The 22,210-nt window shown below is 42.4% G+C and overlaps 1 protein-coding gene across 2 annotated transcripts in view; it reads right to left on the minus strand.

Moving 5' to 3' along the window:
• PI4KA (phosphatidylinositol 4-kinase alpha) overlaps positions 1 to 22,210 on the minus strand; it is a 163,742-nt gene that overhangs the window by 46,948 nt on the left and 94,584 nt on the right. Inside the window, exons 25-33 of one of the 2 annotated variants that reach the window (XM_040348472.1) lie at positions 19,911 to 20,035; positions 18,917 to 18,998; positions 11,384 to 11,467; positions 11,132 to 11,221; positions 9,813 to 9,932; positions 6,122 to 6,142; positions 5,051 to 5,143; positions 2,760 to 2,916; positions 2,555 to 2,682 (exon numbers count right to left, since the gene is read on the minus strand). In XM_040348472.1, coding sequence (XP_040204406.1) covers positions 2,555 to 2,682; positions 2,760 to 2,916; positions 5,051 to 5,143; positions 6,122 to 6,142; positions 9,813 to 9,932; positions 11,132 to 11,221; positions 11,384 to 11,467; positions 18,917 to 18,998; positions 19,911 to 20,035 — 900 coding nt within the window. The remainder of the gene's footprint in view (positions 1 to 2,554; positions 2,683 to 2,759; positions 2,917 to 5,050; positions 5,144 to 6,121; positions 6,143 to 9,812; positions 9,933 to 11,131; positions 11,222 to 11,383; positions 11,468 to 18,916; positions 18,999 to 19,910; positions 20,036 to 22,210) is intronic. The other variant, XM_040348480.1, reaches the window with a different exon arrangement.

The raw sequence follows: 22,210 nt of genomic DNA on the forward strand, positions 1-22,210 counted from the left end.
CTCTTTTTTATGGGCGATTATAACATTGACCTCAATTCAGCCCTAGACAGACGATATGAGCAAAGTGCTACCTCCTGTCATGACCCGGCGCAAGAGGCTCAAGTGTGCACAGTTCTCCAAATCTTCAGTTTAATAGATGTCTGGAGGGAGCTCGATCCTAATGACCGTGACTTTACGTACAAATCCAATCGAAGTGATAGCTTTGGTATGAATGAAGTACATCATCTTCCACTAGTTCGCAATATCTCTATTCCTTCCTCACCATGGTCTGACCATGACCCCTTGGTCTTTCTGGCTTGTGACACCCTGGCGTCGGAATTAAATCTCCTTCGCGCCTCTCGAGCTGAAAAGGCTCTGCAGTGGACCAAACACAATTGTTATACACGTGCTGATAAACCTGGGCCCATGTTAGTCAAGAAACTGAACTCTGTGGGAAAACCGTATGAACTAGTTTGGCTTTTGACAGGGACATGGTGTCTTAACTTCAATCCTCTACAGATCTGGTCTGGCTTCTCTGAGTTTCTTTCCCTACTCTATGCCAAGCCAGGCCCATTTCCCCTACATCAAGTCAAACAGTTCTTTCATGATCTGAACCTTCCTAAGCTTCCAGAAAGGGCTCATGATGCCCTTAATGCCAACATCTCAGAGGCTGAAGTTCTACGGGCAATTAAATATCTAAAGCCCCAGGCCCAGGGGTTTCAGGCCTATAATACAAGATGTTCACTACCCTGTTGGCTCCCCACCTAGCCGACTACTTTAACGATCTGAAACACAGATCGATGCCCTCACCTGATGCCCTTAGGGCACATATATCGATGATCCCCAAGACTTCAGAGGACGCAAGTGAACCTCGGGGCTTCCGGCCCATCTCACTTCTGAACGAGGATCTGAAGATCTTAGGGAAGATTTTGAGCATATACATCAATAAATAAATGTGCCAACTGATACACAGGAATCTGATGGGTTTTGTCTCAAGAAGGCATGCCAGTGACAATGTCCGTAATATTGCCCATCTCATCCATCTTCTAAAATCCCAGCACTTTATTGGCTTCCACAGAAACTACATCCTGGGGCCTTGAGCCCATTAATGCAGCAAAGTTTGAAGCTATGGGACTGAGTGAGGTACTCAAGTTCTCATGTCCTCCTTTCTGCCGTTGTTACCGATTACCAACAACCCCTTATTTTCCTCCCCATCTGGACCAGCCCCAGACGTTCGCTTGGTGGACCTCCAATGGGTTTACCCATATAAGCCATTTTTTGACTGCCCAGTCCCCTCCGACCTGGAGCGCTTTTCATGAATCCTAGGATGCTCCCCAGTCAGAGTTTTTTCGCTTTCTTCAGCACCAACATTAGATGGTTTCTCTGACGTACTTGGTCTTATTCGTTTCAGAAAGCGACTTTTGAGCATATCCGTCAGCATTCCCCCGGGTTCTTTGGGTCTTATCTCTGCTCTTTATGCGTCTTTGAATGGTCAATCATCATTAACCTCACTTTCCTAAAGTGGCTCAATGGGAGTGAGATCTGGGTACTGAGATCGACCCATCGGATTGGAGCAAGACTAAATGTTCATTTAATACTGCCACTTTAGAAGCGATGTATAAAGTGTTGTTGCAGTGGTATTGGGTTCCGACCCGTATAGCCAGCACTAATCCGACTTATAGTGATCATTGCTTTTGGGGTTGTGGCAATCGTGGGGATGCTCTGCATATATCTGGTGGACTTGCCTAGGACTGGTGGGCTTCTGGTCTCAAGTTTTTGGTCTGCAGCATTTCTTGTTCTTTTTAAATACTTGGAAGGATGCTAAATTTGCTTTGTTACACTGCCCCATTCCGGGCCCATTCACTCGTCGGCAAAAATTGGCATCTTATTTGCTCATAGCAGCCAAAAGGACGATTCACCAGGCCTGGACAAAACCTACAGTGCCCTTCATAGGAGTGAGGGACCATCTTTCGGGCATTATGCTAAATTAACAAATGTCCAGTATTCTCCACGACATGCACGCCAAATTTCTCAAGGTCTGGGAACCATGGTTGGCGTGTGTGGGTCGGCTTTAACTGATGTCTCGGGCGACCCCAGGTCCCTATCCCTCTTCTTTATTTTCTTCTTTTCTTTTCCCTCTCTCCCCTATTTTGTTCTCTGCTCTGGTTTTCTTCTTTTGATAGGGTTTTCAGCCCTTTATGGCTGCCTATTGGTGTCAGGACTGCCCACTAAGGAGGTGCTGACAAAAATGGTCCTGACCACCTTGGCAATTATGGGGTTTTCCCCCAAAATATATATATATTTTGTTTAAGTTGGATATGCCTGTTTGAGAAGGAGACCCTTCCTCCTTTGCTTATGCGGTGTATGTACATTTATGTTATCCGTGTTTCCAGCCGTAGCCCCTGCGCGGGCGGACTAGGCGAGTTTGTATGGTTGTACATTTTTGATATACCTACAATAAAACATTTTGAACAAGAAAATGACTATTGCAAACAGCTTTTTTTTCTTCTTTTTTTTTTTATTTCCAGGGTGATGGCAAACAGCAATGTAAACATGATAGTACTTGACATCTTACCGGCACTTCAATCCCATTCTTGGCTGCCAAAAGCCATTCCCAGCAGGCAATGGCTGTATCCATCCCATGGTCAGTAAACATGCGAAGTGGAGCCCAACAGAGATGGTGTAAAAGCTGAGCATCACATTCTGTTGGGAAAAACATTCATAACATTCATACATTGTTTTGTTTCAAAGGCAGTTTAAGCTACAGAAATATATCCTACCTTTGCTGCTTATGAGCAAGGCTGTCAGCTTGAACATGACTTGCGTATATAACTCTGGTTTTTCTGAGTCCAGAGCAACATTCAGGTGTTTCATCATTAGTTTATTCAGGTCAGATGTCCGACCAGTAGCATCAGAATACTCAATCATGCCAGCAACCTGCCACAAAAAAACACATTTTGATTTACTTTACATGCCAACATACAACAAATAAAAATGATATTTAAATGGACCTTTCCAGAATGTGCATAAAACACAGGGCGACTAATTACTGTGAATGCAACTATTTTAGTGTATCAATGTCCGATAGTATGAAAATGGAAATTAATCTGGACTAATAAAGTGGACTGTTAGCAGTACAGGTAATTAATGTAAAAGATCTATAAACATTTATTTGTAAAACGCACATATGAAGGAAATTGTATACACAACTTCTGTAAAAACAGTATGATATCAACATATGATCTCAGTACATATAACAAGATATTTCAAAAAGTTATACTTATGCAAATATACTCATAACATGAGAACTTGTAGCATCAGAGGATGTATATAAACTTTTAGTTTAGAATGCTTCATCAGGAGCATAGAGGTCTAATAACAGACATACATAACACAAACAAAGATCATCAAAAGATGTCAATTAGTCAATTTGACATCTTTTGATGTTCTTTGTTTGTGTTATGCATGTCTGTTATTAGACCTCTATTCTCCTGATGAAGCATTCTGTACGCGAAACATGTCGAGAGTAAAAGCAAGATTTACCATTTCACAAATTGAACTCAGTTTCAAGAACTAAAAGTTTACATACATCCTCTGATGCTACACATTCTCATGTTATGAGTATATTTGCATAAGTATAAGCTTTTTGAAATATCTTATGTTATATGTACTGAGATCATATGTTGATATCATACTGTTTTTACAGAAGTTGTGTATACAATTTCCTTCATATGTGCGTTTTACAAATAAATATTTATAGATCTTTTACATTAATTACCTGTACCGCCAAAAGTCCACTTTATTAGTCCAGATTAATTTCCATTTTCAAATAAAAATGATACATAGAGGTTAATTTACTAAAACTGTAAAGTGCAAAATCTGGCACAGCTGTGCATGTTAGCCAATCAGCTTCTAACTTCAGCTTGTTCAATTAGGTCTTAACAAAAAACTGGGAAGCTAATTGGTTTCTATGCAGAGCTGCACCAGATGTTGCATTCAAGAGGTCCAAGTATCCCACAAAATTGCAAAAGGATTAAAACCAGGACCAGCACCTTGGTGAACCCCCTCGGTGCAGATAAGCGGCTGAAACATAGGGCCACAAACCAGTAGTGTAGGAGCCCCACAATAAAGCAAAAGAAAATGCTGATGTGCTGAAAAATTGGGACATGTACACAACTTTTATGTCAACAGAAGCCAGGAAGTTGACTTGGTGTAGGGAGATGAAGACAAAACGTATGGATTCTCTCTGTAATTTCTGGACTAGAAAAAAAAAAAAGTTTTGAGATCCAAGATGATACAGATCTCCCTTTGGGTATGGGAATTGTGAATAAGTTAAAAAAACAACTATAAACCGTGCTGCCACAAAAGCTGGGGAAATGCCACTTAGGTACACAAGGCCCACAAAGGCTTGAATGAGATCTGCTAAAATGTGGGCTGACACACAAAGGATGAAGTGGAAGTGCAGGCAGGGAGCGAAACTCCAGTTTGTAACCCTCAGAAAGCACGTCCTGAACCTAAACACCAGAGACGCAAAATGTGTAACCAACTATAGAAGGTTCACCAATGTCTCCCCACCCTGGAAAGTCGGGGGTGGACCTTTGCAGAAGGCGGCCTGAGAATAAAATCACTGCACAATCTGCTTCATTGGCTTCTTCCTCTGAGAAAGGGACTTTTGTCACCAATAGCGTTCTAGCTATAAAGCATATAAAATCCATCTGAAGAAACATTGTTCCTCAAAAACCATGTGGAAGAAATGATTCTAAGGCCCGGTTCACACTGCTGCAAATTCTATTGCGAATTTGAGCCATTGCGATTTCTCAAATTTGCTAGTCATTAAAAACACATAGTTTTGCATTAGTGCAGTTCACATCAGTGCGGTGCGAATAGCTAATACAAACACTCCAAAATGCTTAAAAAACATTGTACAAAAACGCTGAAAAACACGCCAAGGTGTGTATGAATCCTTAATGTCAATGAATTGTAGAATATTAAAGAAAAGTCAGTAAATGAAAAATCCAGGAACTTCATTTGATACAAATTCATATACTGTAAAAGGACCATAGGTGCTTACCTCTCCAGCGTAACGGTTGCGCAGGTTAAGAGATGCCATAAAATTGGAGTAGTCCTTCTTCACACAGGCCGGGCGCTCTGTTAGCTGAGTTGGCTGTAAGGTGTGACAAATAACATCCAATGAAATTAATCATATGCCAGCTGTGTATTCAAGCAGAGAATATAAAAAACGGAGCTTCGGAAAGTAGAAGTGGCTGTGAGCAGAGAGAAGTATCGGAGGGGGCTAATCGGTTATATCTTCCAACCAGATATTTGCCAGTGTCACAAGTATAGAGATTGCACTACCTCAAGTTCAGAACAATAATTATGAATCAATTAAGCACAATCTGCCTATTGCAAAGAGTGACATTACAAAAAAAAATTAAGAAAATACAACATAATGAAAAATTTCATCCTGAAAAAATTATTGCATTATTACCCTAGTTTCGAGTTTTTAAATATGGTTATTAAAAAACGATGGCTCCTCTTTTTTCATTTTTCGATACATTTAGGAGTGCCTGGTAATCATCCATATGTTCATTATCTTAAAGTATGGAGGCTAGGACACACTCTCAAAGAAAAAATAGGTTAGAGTAGTGTGTTGCCCATAAATGCAAAGCTGGTAGCAATGTAACTCTGTCAGCAAACAATAATAATTCCTGCAGTGTCTACCATAATGGCAGATGACAGATGTAATTTTAAGATCAATTTATGACTCTAAACTACAAGGTTATTTTTTTGTTTTTTGTAATATTTATATTACAGAACCAGCTCCCTAGTTTGTCTAAAAACATGCATGTGGTGTGCATCATGCACAATTTACAGCCCCCAACGATCTGCTCTCTGGCTGGGCCTGCAAGAAGACAGAAATGTTAGTAGGACACACCCACCAGAGCCCCCACAAAGTGTGACCATGCACCTGTCAGACTTCAGTAAAGCAGAATGCTGTCCACCATTCCAAGACAAATGTGTTAAGACTTCAGCAGCAAGACTGGGGGAAAAAAAACGTGAAGAAAAAGAAGAAAAAAAAAAAAGGCTGGCTCAGGAAACAGGAAGGAAGATAGTGTGGCAAATGGTGAGTGTTAGAACAAACCTGGAAAGGGGAAGCTGGAGACTGGAGGGGAGGGCAACAACAGACAATGCATGGCAGGGACAACGGGAACACAGGTAATGAGACCGCATCATTGGTGCACACAATGGAAAAGAAGGCAACGGTGTTAACAATGGTGATGTGACACAATGGTGAATAAATTAAAAACACACACGTGAATAATAAGTAAGCATGCCAGCACGTAACAAAGCACTTAACAGAAAATGCTTCAGCAAACAAGAATCTTGTGTGTCCATTATAAGAGAAATACTGTCAATATGGACATTATTAAACATATACTGTACATGTATAATGTATGGACAAATAGCAGAAATAGCCGTTATTAACTGTTATTTTAGCTAGCAGGCCTTTTCACAAATTACCGCAACTTAGAATAAAAAGGAAAAATAAAATCAGGTCTAAAACCATAGAGATTGCCTGAAAAATTTTGGGCACGTGTTGGGCAGAATCTTCTACTTGCTGTCCATGAGACACAGCTCTTACTTGATCCTGAACAATGGCTCTCATGCCTTTACCCCAGGATAACACCTATGCTATTTTTTTGTGCGTTTTGCACTTTGCAGAATATCAAATAGACCATCTGGGCTCTGAAGAAAGGGGTGCACCTCAGAAATGCGTCGGCCATTCAGACGTTGGAGGTATCAACCGATCCTCCTTGTCATCAAGTCCTGCTGGCAGGTGCCAAGAGACCAAGTTCAACTGTCAGAAAAGTGCTTACCTAAGCTCCCTTTGTGAGTAGGATTATTGCTTTTATTCTATTTTTAATAAAACTTTTAAGTGGTAATGCACTAGGTCGGTGCACCCTCCTTTTTTCTTTTCTTTCTCCAATCGTCTATGTAATACATTTCTTCTGTGTATGATTTATTGCAGAGAACTTGTCAATACAAGTGCATGTCCTTGTACATTGATGTTGTTACATTATGCCTATTTCAAATCTAAAAAACTCTTCTGGGATATAAAAATAAATAGAAAATCATCAGGTAGTGCTAAATCTTGTAGCCGAAGCATAATATATGCTGACACCAATACATACTTTTTCTGCATTCTTGCTCTACAAGATGCATCTTTGGGACGTCTTGTAATAATCTGTGTTATGGCCACATTCTAAAGGTTATTTTTATGCTGTTTACAGCTAACTGAACAGATGGCCAGCTCATGATGACATCTTGGTGGACCAAGATGGCATAGTAGGACCCACACAGGCTGTAATAACTGAGCTTAGGGATGTAGCAGGACAACACCCAACCTGCTATGTGAATTGAGGATAATGCTGCGTGACAGGTATTAGGACATATGTGTCTAAAAGGTTTGGTGAATGGTTCGATATCTCAATTGTAACATGGGCAAAGTGCACCCACATGCACATGGTTATCCAGAGACACGTTGAGAAGCACCACCTAGCGTGGAGTACATGTGCCCGTCAAGGTAAACCTGCTCAGTCGAATGTAGTCAATGTGAGAGGTAGGGTAACAGTACAAAGGAGCAACAAGTAAACATCAAGTTCTGCTATAAATTGGTGCAAGTGTACGGGATTTGGAAGCCATGAGCAGAAAATGTGTTTATGACCGATTCAAACACTGTCGGATGGGAAGAAAACAAATAAGGATAAGTCACGTTCGGGTTGGCTGTCATCAAGCAGAACCCCCGACATGATCAAATGCTTGATGACTGACTCTATGATTAATGGTGGGGGAATTGGGCATTAGCAAGGACAAGTGCGCACCATCTCCAGCAAAGATTTGGGTAAGCAGAAGATCTGTTCCAGGTTATGCGCTAAGAACTCAATTTCCTATGGGTATTGCTGTACCTGGACCTTTACCCTGACTAGACATAGTTTACAGCAATACCGCCACAAAACTGATCTCCACATTTTATTCAATGCTCATTACTACATCAGCCACTACTTTGGATTATTAGCCTAGAATGCACTGGAAGGCAGACTTGGGGAGTCTGGGTGAGAATAGGTGGAGCGAGGTATTGGATGCTTGTTAGTTTCCCACAAACAAGTTGAAAGACTTGTTCATTTGAACATTTTACAAAGATCCAACTAACACTGCTCAAACTCTAAATTTTGGCCTAACAATAGCTCATTATGCCCTAAGAGCCGGTTCACACAGGGGGCGACTCGTCAGGCGACTCACCCGCCTGACAAGTCGTGCTCCGCTCTATTCAATGGAACTGTTCTAATAGGAGCGACTCAAGTCGCTCTGACTCAGAAAAAGGTTCCTGTACGACTTTGGGGGCGACTTGCATTGACTTCAATACAGAAGTAATTTTTCAAGTCACCTCTGAAGTCGTCTTGAGATCGCCTTGCCGAGTCGCCCCCAAAGTCGTGCCGCCCCTGTGTGAACCAGCTCTAAATGCTCAAGTGCTTCAGGCATACTTTATCACCTTTTATGGGCATGTCCCACACTTTAGGGTTACTGGGAACAGATAGTCTGAGAATCCCTAAACCACAAACAATGGACTTCTTCAGTAGCATTGAAAATCAATACATTTACTAATGGATTTCTCCATGAGACCCTCTTTTCTGCCCACAAGCTGATTGCAGTTAAAGTTAAATTTGGCGTGTAGTACTGGTTACTATGTCCCACAGACACATAATATCTGCAGTGTATTTACAGCAAACTAACGTGTATCTATCATTTCCCTTAATAATCTATATGCAACCAAAAACTGTTGGGGGATAAATTACCTCCCATTTTTAACAATCTTAAAAAGAAAATACCTCTAAATAATTCTAAATAATCATATAAAAAAAATAATACAAATAAAGCACAATGGTATGGGATAAATTGTGCAAAAACTGGGGGATTATGCCGTCATGATCCATCAATTGTGAATCCTAAAATGCACAAAAATGCAACAATGTTTCTTTTTTTAAAAGAACGATAATATAAAACATTGCATGTTTAGACTACTGTACATATTGAAGAGACCATGTTACACTGTTAAAACGTTTATTCAAATCACCTGGAAAGAAGAGTACAGTACACATATTTACTTTTCCTGCTGTCCACACCACAAAACGGCTCCATTTGAGAGGATTAGTTCCCAGTATTCAGCTGAAAAAGACAGTTGCAGTAGCGTCAATGTCCATTATCCCCCATAGCTCTCACTGGCTCCTCCTGCTGACCTTGACATCATTAATTTCTCCTGTAATGGACCTGGAGGAACTAGTGAGAGCTGTGATGGACTACGTTGACACTTCTGGAAATGGTTTTCCAGTGGACTTTAGGGGGATCAGTTCTCTGCAACATAGCAGTGTTGAGTAATGTGGGCAACAGAAAAGGTAAAGAAGTACACAAGATTTTATAAGGTAGCAGAGTCTACATAAACTAGCAAATATCCCAATGAGTAACTGACATACAGTACATTTAAAATTAGTAACAGTTGTAAATATGATCAATGAATATAAAGGTACCATGCAGAAAATTTGCATATCAGCTTTTTATTTTTTTCATCTTGGAACGATTTACAGTCCCACGTAAACTTACAGCATGCAAAAAATACCCACAGTATACATCCAACGTAGTTGGTGGCATTATATGTTCTAGCAAGCACATAATATTGCAGTTACATCAGTTCATATGCACAAACTCACTTTAGTTGCCCTTATTAAACACAGGTGATTATTAATAATAAAAATAAAAAAAAAAAGCATGCTAGTTACCCCTAATGTCGTGTTCTGCTTGTTGTAGCCAGCAAAGTGCAGTATGCTCTCGGTAGCCATAGCAAGCCCCGTGTGCTGAGACAGGCCAGACATCCAGTTCTGGTGCTTGTTCAAGTATTCCTGAAAGTCAAATATAAATAAAGTTTGTTATTACAACAAAATCGGCCATTCATCATAGCTGCATTTATAATTAGCATACATCAAACTTCTAAGAAAATACAGCATGAATATAAGAAGAAGCAGCTTGATTTGTATTTGTCAAAACAGCATACTGTATATGCCCACATTCTAGTGTTCTGAACACAATATTCCGGTATTATCCCATAACATAAGCTTTTATTTTGGTTAATAAAGATTAAACTCTAAGGTAAACTAAACTACATGTAATTAATTCTGGCAATGCACATGAAGCTTAATTGTACAGATCAAACCAACGTAGCGGTCTGGTAAAGAAAAGTTAACTACAGAGGTGACATAACAGAAGCATATAGCTGCCACCAGCTTTGCTAAAATGTTCCCTTAAATTTTTTTTTATTATTTTCACAATCATTTTCTAAAAAGTTTTTGTTTTAGATTTTTTTATTTTTTTATTTATCAAGTTGATTTTTTTTAAAGCCTAACTCTAGGAAAAGTAAAACTCTTCCTTGCAGTGAAGCTTCCTTTGATGGTAAAAGCAATTTCACTAAAAGTATAAAATCCCTTTAAAAAAAATAAAAATAAATTCACATTTTGTTGCGGGTAAAAAATGTGCACTTATTTTTTGTTGCAGAAGCCTTTAAAGCATTGCACCAGCAATCAGCAGATTGCTGGTGCCATGCAGGTCACCTGCAGATCTGTTAGTGTATTGGCTTGCTCATACCTCGTATGAGGAAGCCAATACATTCTGACAGTAAGACTCAATGAACTACCACGGCGCGTAATTCATTGAAAACTATCAGTCAACAGTCGCAAAGGCTGCCGTAACTTGTAGTTTTCCATTCACGGAGGACTGCGAATAAGTGACGTGGCTAGGAGAAGATCCCCGGTCTGCTTTTACAGCGGGGGTGGGGGGTGCGGGGGCCGGTGCATTCATAACATGTTACATGCAACACCCTGAATATGGGTGTAACATGTTATGAAAGGTGAACTTATCCTTCAACTGAAACTTTGCTCACCTGCAGATGGTGGGTGCTCCCCTACATTCTGGCAGTGACCTATCCCTTAGGATGCTCACATCCAATGCAGAGCTATGATCCCTGCATAATGTTTACCACTTGAACACTACACAAGGTGGTTGGAGAGGATGACCACTGAAACACTACACAATGTCTGCATAATACCTGCAGATGGGATTTGGTCACAGATGGTGCCCACTTCATTGCTTCTTGAAGGATCATTCCACACCGAGCAGCAAAGTCCTTTACAATGCTCTATGAAAAAAATAACAAATTAATAATGTATATTCTACAAATGACACTACATTAGGTATAAATAGGAGACAGTTATACTTTATAGATAGAATGCGCCCTTACCAAATGAGTCAAAAAGGTGACAAGCACAAAACTCAGAAATTATTGGAGCTCTGTTCTTACCTCTCTAGCTTCATATGTATCAGGAACTGTTATCCTGTATGGGGCATCTGGAATGTCATAATATGGTTGGTCCTTGTGAATGTCCTGAAAAAAAGTAACAGTTCGTAAAATTACAGCAACGTTAACCAGGACTCGTACCAACAGTTGGTTTACAGCCGGGGTCGGCAACCTGTCAATCACGATCTACCCATTGATCATGGCCAGGTGACAGATAGATCGCATCCCTGCCTTGCCAACACCGGTCTCAACTGCTTCTCCCAAATATACAGAGTGGTGCAGGGAAGAAACACATCAACTCTGTTGTGCTAATACCCACCAGCCCTCCTCGGACATCCATCCCAGGTGCTTTTATGTGACATAACATGAGATGGACAAAAAAAAGGAGGGTCAACAGGGATCAGCACACCATGTGAAGGAAGTTTCTGCCCTGCTGTGACCCCTCTGTACAAGCATATCACTGCCCACATACACTAACCTTTATATAACCTACATCCTGCCAACCTCTGCCCTCCATCCTGCCAACCTCTGCACTACATACTACAACCAGGCTAGCATTGAGGTCAGCCAGGCCAGGAACTAGTCGGACAAGTCAGCCTACAGTAACACTTGTTCTGCCTTTAAGATGGGCTCCTGTATCAGACTTGTGGGGTGACCAATTAAACTTTAAACATAAAAAAAGTTGGGCAGTGAATACAGATTTTCTCACTGAAGTAAACTTTTAAAAAAGGTAGGCCAAGTTTATTTTTCTACAGTGCCATTTGTTTTATTTCATTTTTCTACATTTTCATTATGTCATCCTCTTTTTTTTTTATAGGGGGCTCGTTAGTTAACAAAAAACCAAACCCTGGTGATTTTTGATCTCCTCCATGTTTTTTAGGTAGATCTCCTTGGTCATTTTGGGGTTACTTATTAGCACTGCAGGGTGTTTTTTTTTTAATTCTAAAAGACTCTGCATACCTTTCTGCTAAAAAAATAAATAAAACAAACTGCTGCATATGCAAATTACAGTGCACATACAGGTTCATACCAGGAATCTTACAGAATCTCACTGGCCTGGCCCTTGAACTTTGTCCAATCAGATAATGCTCTGCATTTAGTAAGAAAATACAATGCGATCTCTAAATGGCACCTGTGCCAAGCAGCCGATCTACAGTGTTCAGAATGAAGCAGGCCAGCCGCTCGTTACAGTACCCCAAAGCTAACGGAGAACATTGGAGTAGTGGTGTCTGTTTCCAGATGGATTACAAAGATATGGTATATGTATACAGGCGGTCCCTGGGTTACAAACAAAATAGGGTCTGTAGGTTTGTTCTTAAGTTGAATTTGTTTGTAAGTCGGAACAGGTAAATTTTTAAGTGTAGTTCTAGCCAAAAAAACTATTTAAGCTTTTTGGATAGCATAGGGAAGGGTCAACACCCCTGTAAGATTTGTTTTGCTGTCTGTGCCCCTGTTCAGAAGATTTCACCTCACTTTCTGTCCCCATTAAAACTGGATTTAGAAAATGTTGGGTTGTTGTGGAAACAAGCCTTGGTGATAAAGCATCAGTGGAGGTATCTTTTTCCCATAGTAACTCTAACAGGAGTGAATTTCGCTTCCTAGGGGCAGATTTCCACTCACTGCTGTCTCCCTCTGTATGTAAGTAGGAGTCGTTTGTAAGTCGGGTGTTTGTAACTAGGGGACCGCCTGTAGTTACATTAGTCCCCTGTATGATGCAGTTGAATAAGGCTAAATCTGTTGAAGATTCAGCTGCTATAATCAGGGGTGACAAATCTGTATACCTGTACTGTACTGTTGCCACTGATAATAGTAAATACACACTGTATTACTAGTATTAGTGCAGACTGACCACCTAACAGTGCCTTATTCCCATCTTAGCATAACAACATGCACTGGGAGAAATATGTAGGCTACAATTTCCAAATTTACCTTCTAAATTTACTACAACTCGAACTTGGCGCAAATCTGATCAAGGTAAGTACTACATTTTCAGTCAGCAATTGCATTTGACATGTTTTCACAAGCAGGCAACAAAATTTGTCTAGCAAGGTATAATAGGACATCCAGTTCCTCAATAACAGTAAAGTCACAAAATGTTCAACTAGGACCCATATTCTCAAACTGCCAGGAGTTTAAACAACATAAAACGTGGGGGGGGGGGGGCATGGCCTGGACATGGCTGAGTGAAGCCACTTCTTTCCAGAGCTCCCGGCTTCAACCCTCACTTACCGGCAAAAAGATGACTTAAACTCGGTATGAACTCAGCCAAAAAGTACAAGACAAGAGCAGCAACGAGGGGGACTCTCGTTAGCAAAATCCACCGTTATTTGAAACTCCTCCAGGAGATCTCCCTCGGAGTCAAGGTGGCAGCGCCAAGAGGCCACACACGTGGAGCAGCACAGAAGGCCCAACTCCAGGACGCTGGTTCTCCTTCAACTAGTACCTCACCCGTACGCTCCCTGCCTGCACCAAAGGAACGGCAACCAGACACGATGTCCTCCCACCAGCTTTCAGATGTCAACGTGCTTGACCAGGACATTAGGGCACTAATGCAAGCCCTCTCCACCTGGTCCGACATTGCAGCCCTTTCCACCTGGACCGACATTGAAACCCTCATCCTCCATTTAAAACCCATAGACAGGACATACAGGAGGTGAGGGATCTATGCTATAGCAGACCGGATGTCCACGAGAGAGGCATCGGTCACATCGTTGGAAGGCCGGATGTTGGCACTGGAGCAATCCCGTGACTAGCATTGCGACACGGTCATGGCACTTCAGCTCCACCTTGAAGATATCGAGGATCGGAGCTGCCGCAACAATCTGCAGCTCCGAGGTATCCCGGAGGACACCAACACGGGAAACCTGGGGGAGACAGTGAAAGGCATCTTCCGCACTGTCCTGGAGGACCCGGATGCCGACGTCATGCTGGACAGGGTGCACAGGGCCCTAGGCCCAAGAGGCACGGGTCCGAGCAGGCCACGCAATGTAGTCTGCCTACTGCACCGATACACCCAGAAGGAAATCATCCTGCGCCGTGCTCGGGACCGTGGGGATGTAGAAGCAGAAGGCTCCCAAATCAGGATCCTTCCGGACCTGTCCAGGGCGACACTAAGACGCAGGGCCATCCTGCGGCCCCTCCTGGAACTGGCCAAGCAGAAGGATCTCACATACCACTGGGGGTACCCCTTCGCGGTGGCATTCCACAAACACTCAAGCGCCTTCACTTTACAGTACACTGCAGATCTACCGGCACTCTTCCGCTACATTGAAACAGACCCGATTCCGGTACCGGACTGGCTGCAGATTCTCCCACGTGTAGCGGGCAGATAAGACATATCCACCTTCTGCGGCCCTATGCCTCCCCGCCAGCAGAGGAGCAGGCGGCGACACCAGGCCGCCTCAGGGGATACACCACCCTGGGCCATCCATCCCCGATTTTCACTCTCCATCGAATCCACTGTGAGTGCCCCCCCTGGTGTTCTACCCATGACTGAGCTCCATAGATTCTCCCCATAATTTAGCGGGTGGGGGGTCGGCGAGGATTGCTTTGGTGGCGCCACTGATTCTACCACTTAGCCTCAAACAACATCCACTGATCGGCAACACCTTTAAAATATGTGCACACCCGATAACCCACTCCTCTCACTCTACCCGCAACTCTACGTTGAGATCCATAATTGGTAATCCTTAATTCGAACCGGGCATGAGGGACAAACCCTTCGGAGACCAAAGCGAGGCGGGCATGCACCAAGCATCTCACTTCAGCACTATGGGTAGATGCAAAACAGTAGTGAAGCTCTCGGATGCTGGGGGCTTGTACAGACTGGACTTTGTGAGAGCTCTACAGCTTAGCCATTTTCTTGCCAGCCTACCACCTCCCAATGATACAAACCAGCCCCTCACAACATTTGAGGAACTCTGTACGGAAACAGGAGTGCTGCTACACACACTTTCCCTAACTTACGACATGCTCATTACACCTTGATCTGGGGACTATCAACTCCCAAGGCTTATCAAATGGAAAAAAGACCTGAATTGTCAATTTACCACCACCCAAAAACAAAACATACTCTGGTTCACGCACATGTCCTCCCTATGCACCAAAATTCAGGAGACAAACTACAAGCTCCTCACACGCTGGTATAGAAGGACCTGCCCTACTGCATAACTTTTTCCCAGCAACACCAGACTTTTGCTGGCGATGCCCAAGGGAAAAAAAGCACCCTTTTACCTGTCTTTTGGTCCTGTCCTCGCCTTCAAAGTTTCTGGGGAGAGGTCCACAGGGTAGCTCCAAAATTTACGGAACACAATGTCCCGAATGATCCGACATACTTCCTTTTACACACAAATGACACACCGGCTCGGCGTCTACAAAAAAATCGGTTATACGCCACCTACTGGATGCAGCAAAAGCCTGTATCCCACTGTCCTGGAAATCTCCTAACCCACCGACCATTGCCTCGTGGCTCAAAAAAGTAGACATTGGTAGGATGGAGGACCTTATCCTAACTAGCCAAAACAGACAGAAGATATACTCCAAAACTTGTCAACTTTGGAATTTATTTAAATATTCCGATGAAGGGAGAAGGTCCGATAACCTGAATGCTTGATTACATCCTGCTCGCATTCAATAACCCTCTACTTTGACTTTGATACCCATGATATACAGTTAGGCAACAACACTTAGCAGGTAAGTGTCCATGTCGTCACGGCCAACTTCAAGGCAACTCCACTCCTATGGAGACCCGGGTAAGACTACCTTCCCCGACATGTACCGTAGATCCGGCACAATATCACAGTCTAAAATGGGAATGTGACAAGTTGGCCAGTGAGAAATCGGAGATGCAACGACACTACGTCATGTATTATGAGATGTCCCGTGGCTTGAACATTGAAATGCACAAACAGGCTGAAATTTTTAAAATGTTAAATGGGATTTGCGCGCAGGTTGTGCCCTATCTCTCCCAAGAGCATCAACAACAGGTTTTGGGAGCCATTGAGAGAGCAAAGCAAGTGACTGTTCCAGAACTGAATTCCATTATTCACCTTTACCATCAGCTACCGACCTGGTAAGCCAGATGGCAATGCTGATGGGTTATCCCGGCAAACAGACAGACCTGGAACCTTAAGACTACTTTTCCAACATCCTCGAGTTGACCCGTTCGGGGTCCCACTGTGGCTGTTGGACTGTTTCCCAGGTGAAGTAATGTCATGGACCTTGGAATGCTGAATGGTATCTCTTTGAAATCTGTTACACAGTGGGGGGTCTTCTGTTCTGTCTTAAGGCCAGACGGCTCCATTGTTCTGTGTCTGGCTATTGTGCCCATTGATGGCCCCCTGGGGCTTCTGTCTCAATACACATAACAGTCCCTCCATTCAAGCTATCGGACCAATCCCTGCTGACTCATGTTCAAGTCCTCATTTGCATGGTTATGAGGACCTGAAGGAGAACTCGGTGTACTTTACAATTGACCAATAGGAAAGCGATTGTTGGGGGCGGGATGTTCCAAATTCTGTTTAAAAGTGTGTTGTGTACTTCCAATAAAGGTCTTCCTGTTTGAACTTACATACAGCCTGCCTGGTGTTTTGTTCTAATGGATCCCGAACGGCACATAGCTGTAGTTCGGATCCCAGAGCCTTGGATGACCGAACCATCAGACGTTGCAATCTGCAAGCTGACTCAATAGTAGCAGAGGAGTGTCGGGAGAGCGGAAGCAAGCGAGCAGGGGTCTCGTTACATCCGTAAGTCCCCCCCTCCCCCTACACAACCCCTCCCCCCCATATCACTCTCCCACTTCTTTTTCTACCTTAGGGCACTGCCTAATTGTTTTTATCCTCCGTTTCTGGTCAAAAAACTATGAAAAATAAAAGGGGGACTGGACCGCAGGGCTACAGTATTCTGGTCTATCCCTTTCAACCACACGGGACAACCACATGGAGTGTCCCCACGCAGAGATTTGCTCAGGGGTACTACTGCACCGGCTTTGTCTATGTGGTAATGTCTAGTCAGGACGGGGTTGTATTATTATATACCACTAATGCCACTGTTGTATTATTCATGCATATATATTTCACTAGCGTTCATGTTATCTTTGATTATGATAATTTTGTTACTGTGGTCCATGTGGACCAGCTTCCCGACATAAAAAAAAAAACCAACAACAACAACATAAAAACATAAATAACATTATTATTTAACTAAAAATAAAATGTAATGCAAACAAGTGTGTTCTTAAAGTGGCTCTAAAGTCTGAAGGTTTTTTTTTTTATTCTGTGTGCAGCGACCCCCTCAGCCCCCCAATCCCTACCTGAGCTTCCTCCAATCCAGCGATATTCACGGTAACCTTGGCCATCCCGGGACTCTCCCTCCCCTTATTGGCTGCTGATCACAGCCAGTGAGCCAATGAGGAGAGAGCAGGGGGCACGGCTCTATGTGTCTTATGGACGCATAAAGCAGTGGCTCGGGAACAAGCATGCAGAAGTGCCCCCAGGGCAAGCAGCTTTTTCTGGGGGCACTGCTCGAGGGGGAGGAGAAAGAAGAGAATCGGAGCTGCTCTGTGCAAAAAACACTGCACAGAGCAGGTAAGTATAAGGCCCCTTTCACACAGGCGGACCGCTTGTCAGTTTTTTCGGTGAACCTGAACGGGCGCTCTATGTAAGTCTATGGAGCGACGGATGTCAGCGGTGACCATGTCTGCTGACATCCGATCCACTAAAATCAGACATATGGCGATATGTTCACCATCCGTCCTGGCGGATCGGATCGGGTGAGATCTGATGACATCGGACATGCTGTCAGTTTTTGTCCGATTTCTCCATAGCAAGCAGTGGCGCTCGACAAGCCCGTCCCCACTCAGTGAGCAGAGAGGGACCTGTCATGTGCCGGCTCAGCGGCGATCACCGGAGAAATCACCTACTGAGCTGGCGGACTCCGTGGCAATGGATCCACCTTGTGTGAATGAGGCCTAACATGGTTGTTATTTAAAAAAACAAAACAAAGCGTTAATACCACTTTAATTAATCGTACAGCTGCGATCCTTTTTTTGGTTGACCTCATCATCTCTAAAAAAACAAATACCGGTGAATGTACAGGTTCCTGTCTCATAACTATTAGAGCACAGGTGTTAAACACAATGCCATTTCATCTGGTCCTCGCACCTCTTCTGCAGCTGCAGGAGAGCTCCAGCCATCCTCTGGTGCTTCTCCAGACCCTGTATTTTCTGCTTTCCAACAATGCATTCAGCTTCTTCCCAAAAGCAGCATAAGGTAAGGGGGTGCAATGTAATGAAAGGGAGGGTGGGGGACTCAACTTCTGATGGTGGGGTGGCTCTTGACATCCAATGTAAGGGGAGGGGATGCGCTGGACTTCTAATCTTACAAATACAACTGGCCTTTTTGAGGGCAATCATAATGCTGATGCGGCCCACAATGAAATTGAGTTTGACACCCTTGTATTAGAGGATAACAGCCCTATATGTTATGTGACTGTTTAGTGCAAGTTCTGCATTGTCTAACAACACAGAAAGATACATACTGCACTGAGTGATAGAGACAAGGTCTGCAATATATCCAGCATGGTTTTCAGCACTTTGCCACTCCACAGCAAGTGAGGAAATCTGCAAAGGAATGGGTAACAAAAGTAAATAATTTTGTCAAAACAAAATACATAGCATATGCCCAGACCACACAAGACAGTTCACTTGCATCAGATAAGATATATTTGAATAATAACAAAATATTTGTCTTTATTTTATGTATTTAACAAAAATATCAAAAGAGGTCATCATTTATTGTGAAGTAGTAAGTAGACCCTTGGCCACAGAAGCTGAAATTTCGCCCTTCAGCAGAGATTACTTATTGTAATTATTTTAAAATAACTACACACTATTCTTAGACATTGAGTTTGTGACATCTGTGACCGCTACAATGCAAAATTCTTTTAGTTGCAAGATATTTGTTTTCTTGACTCGACTCACAGTTTCAAATCCCACCAGCATTTCAATGGGATTCAAACCAGAGTTTTGACTAGGTTAGTCCATCACCCTCCATTTAATTTTCAGCTTTTGGACATATGGCCTCAAATCTCATCAGAAATTTTAGTTGACTTGATGGTTGCAGGCTTCAAGGTGCAAGTAACCTCACCTCATAGATTGTATGCACGTTGATATTAACTGTAGCAAGAGTTACCTGCAGATCCCGCAATGAACTTTCAGGTTCTCAGAGACTGCATTAGTCAGCTGTGGGGCCTAATTTGCCAATTCAGCCAGTCCTGCACAAATTTGCAGAACTTTGAAATCTATGCACGTTGAAGATCATTGGCTCTACAGTAGAATGATTGGTTTGGTGTTCTTTTTAAATCCCCTAGCATCCACAAAAGACTTTGTGGGGAACTAAGCTTTTTTTTAGCATGATGACACCATGCACATCATTAGCATAGAGAATAACAGATCATAGATATCGGAGGTGGAATATTAATGTTTGCAGTTTCACATGTACATAACCAAAAGGAAATACTACACAATACTTACTTGTCTACTAGTCCAGATAAATATTTGTCTGCTACCCGTCTGATGCGCTTATGAATGTGATTGAAATTCACTAACAGGAACTGAGCATGCCTTTCCAATTCTTCCTCGTTCTCTTTTGTTTTAGGCTGCGAAATAAAATGTTGAAAGTTAGCTAATGTAAGGCACAGTTTAACAGTGAGATAATAAAAGGTAATTTTTTTCTTAAATCTCTGCCATTGTTTAAAGAAGAACTTCGCAAAACAATATTTTGATCTACAGAGACCACAAAACAGAATCCATGTGCAAATTCACAATACTACTTTCTATGGAAGAAATACAAGTATCTATTTATAGGATATACAGTATGCGATTGCAACCAGAAGAATTTGGGACCTAGTGAACCAGATGATCTAGGTGAAGGGAAAAACTTGAAGGGCCAATGTTGATATTCTTTGTTTGCTTCAGAACTGCTTCTCTCCCCATACAAGTTAAAGTGGTTGTAAAGGCAGAAGTTTTTTTTTTAATCTTAATGCGCACTGAAGAAATGGCTCACTCGCTCATGCCGTTTCTTCAGCTGAGGTGATGTCATCGCAGCTCTGGCCAATCATAGCGCCGGAGACCGTGATACCAGGAAATAACTCCGGGAGACATGTCGCTGGACTACAGCAGTGTGATGGGACCCCTACGGGGGCTTCAATCTAAGGTAAGCATTTCATAATGAGCTAGTATGCATACTAGTGGAAAAAGTGGTATCTTGCACCTATTATATTAATAAAAAAATTGAATTAACTAAAGCTGCACCCCAAAACTAGTGGAAATACCAAATAGTGCAATGTATGTAGTGTGAATGTGCAGGCGCCAATAAAATTGTTATTAATTACTGAACCCTATAATTGAGGAACAGGCAAGTGCCTGTCCTAAAAAATATATATAGTACAAAAAAGAAACTGCACTATATCCAAATACATTAATACACATCTACCAAATGTGGCTGAATATCACAATGGTGAAATATATATAATAATATAAAACATAAAGTGCATGTGCTGATAATGAAACAACTCATAAATCTAATTATGCAAAGTCCATAAATCAATAATATAATTGATAGTAGTGAATCCCTAATAAACTTCCAATACAATCCGCAGATGCAAATCCAGTGACAAGACTTGAACACCTTCACCATCAGTATAATAACACCCGACGTGCTCGATAAATGGATGGCAGCTTACCACAAGATTTTGACCCCTTTAATTAAAAAAAAGGTCAAATGCACTTTGAGCAAGATGATACTTGCTATAAAGGTAGAGATGATATCCTGGAACCAACCCTTCTCCCCAATGGTGGCTCAGAGCAGGATATGTGAACAAAAGATGGGAACCAAAATAGTGTAATCCCGTTTTATTAGGTAGTAGATAATAACAATAAAAAGCCAAATGGCTGCTTACTTCAAAAGTGCCTTAGCCCGACACTGAGGCTGATCGGCATAAAGTGTATATGAATCCCGTCCGTCCGACTGGAACTAGCGTGCGTTCCACCTGCGACAGCGGGCAGGAAGTGAGGTAACAGCGTGACCAAGTATCGCCTCGACGTACGTTTCGTCTAACACGTCATCCAAAAGCGTACTTGGTCACTGGTTGGATGGTTCTAAAAATACTTGTCAATTAATTAACATGAGAAAAAAGGTGTATGTTTTAACAGCCTCAGTGCCGGACTCATTGGCACCAACACAATAACATCCGGCGTGCTAGCACTTTACACAGATAAGAACAAAATTCCAATCCCATTGCGTGCCAGTTCCGAGACAATATCGCAATAGGATATTAGAAGTGTACAGGAATAATACTTATACCCCAATGTAAAAATTTCATAGTAAAAATAAAAAAAAATGGGATTTTTTGTGCTCACCGTAAAATCCTTTTCTCTGACGTCCATGGACAGACACAGCTCCTTAAATCTTGACACGTGGGTTATGATCCCTGTTTACAGGAGAGGACTAGGCAGAAACATGTTAGATAATTAAATACATGTTACTTTAACAGAGTTGAACAGCCCAGCCCAGGGGGCGGTCCCTCCAGACATAACCCTCCTCCCTGCAGTATGCAGCCTCAGTTCGTAAAAAGCAGTACAAACCTAAAAAGGAGGGGTGGGTGCTGTGTCCATCCATGGATGTCAGAGAAAAGGATTTTACGGTGAGCACAAAAAATCCCATTTTCTCTTATCGTCCATGGACGGACACAGCTCCTTAAATCTTGACAAGTGGGACGTCCCCAAGCAGTGTCAAAAACGAGGGGTGGGAACAGTATCAGTAAAACCAATAT

The sequence above is a fragment of the Rana temporaria genome, chromosome 1 (genome assembly GCF_905171775.1).
Source record: "Rana temporaria chromosome 1, aRanTem1.1, whole genome shotgun sequence".
Classification (NCBI taxonomy): Eukaryota; Metazoa; Chordata; class Amphibia; order Anura; family Ranidae; genus Rana; species Rana temporaria.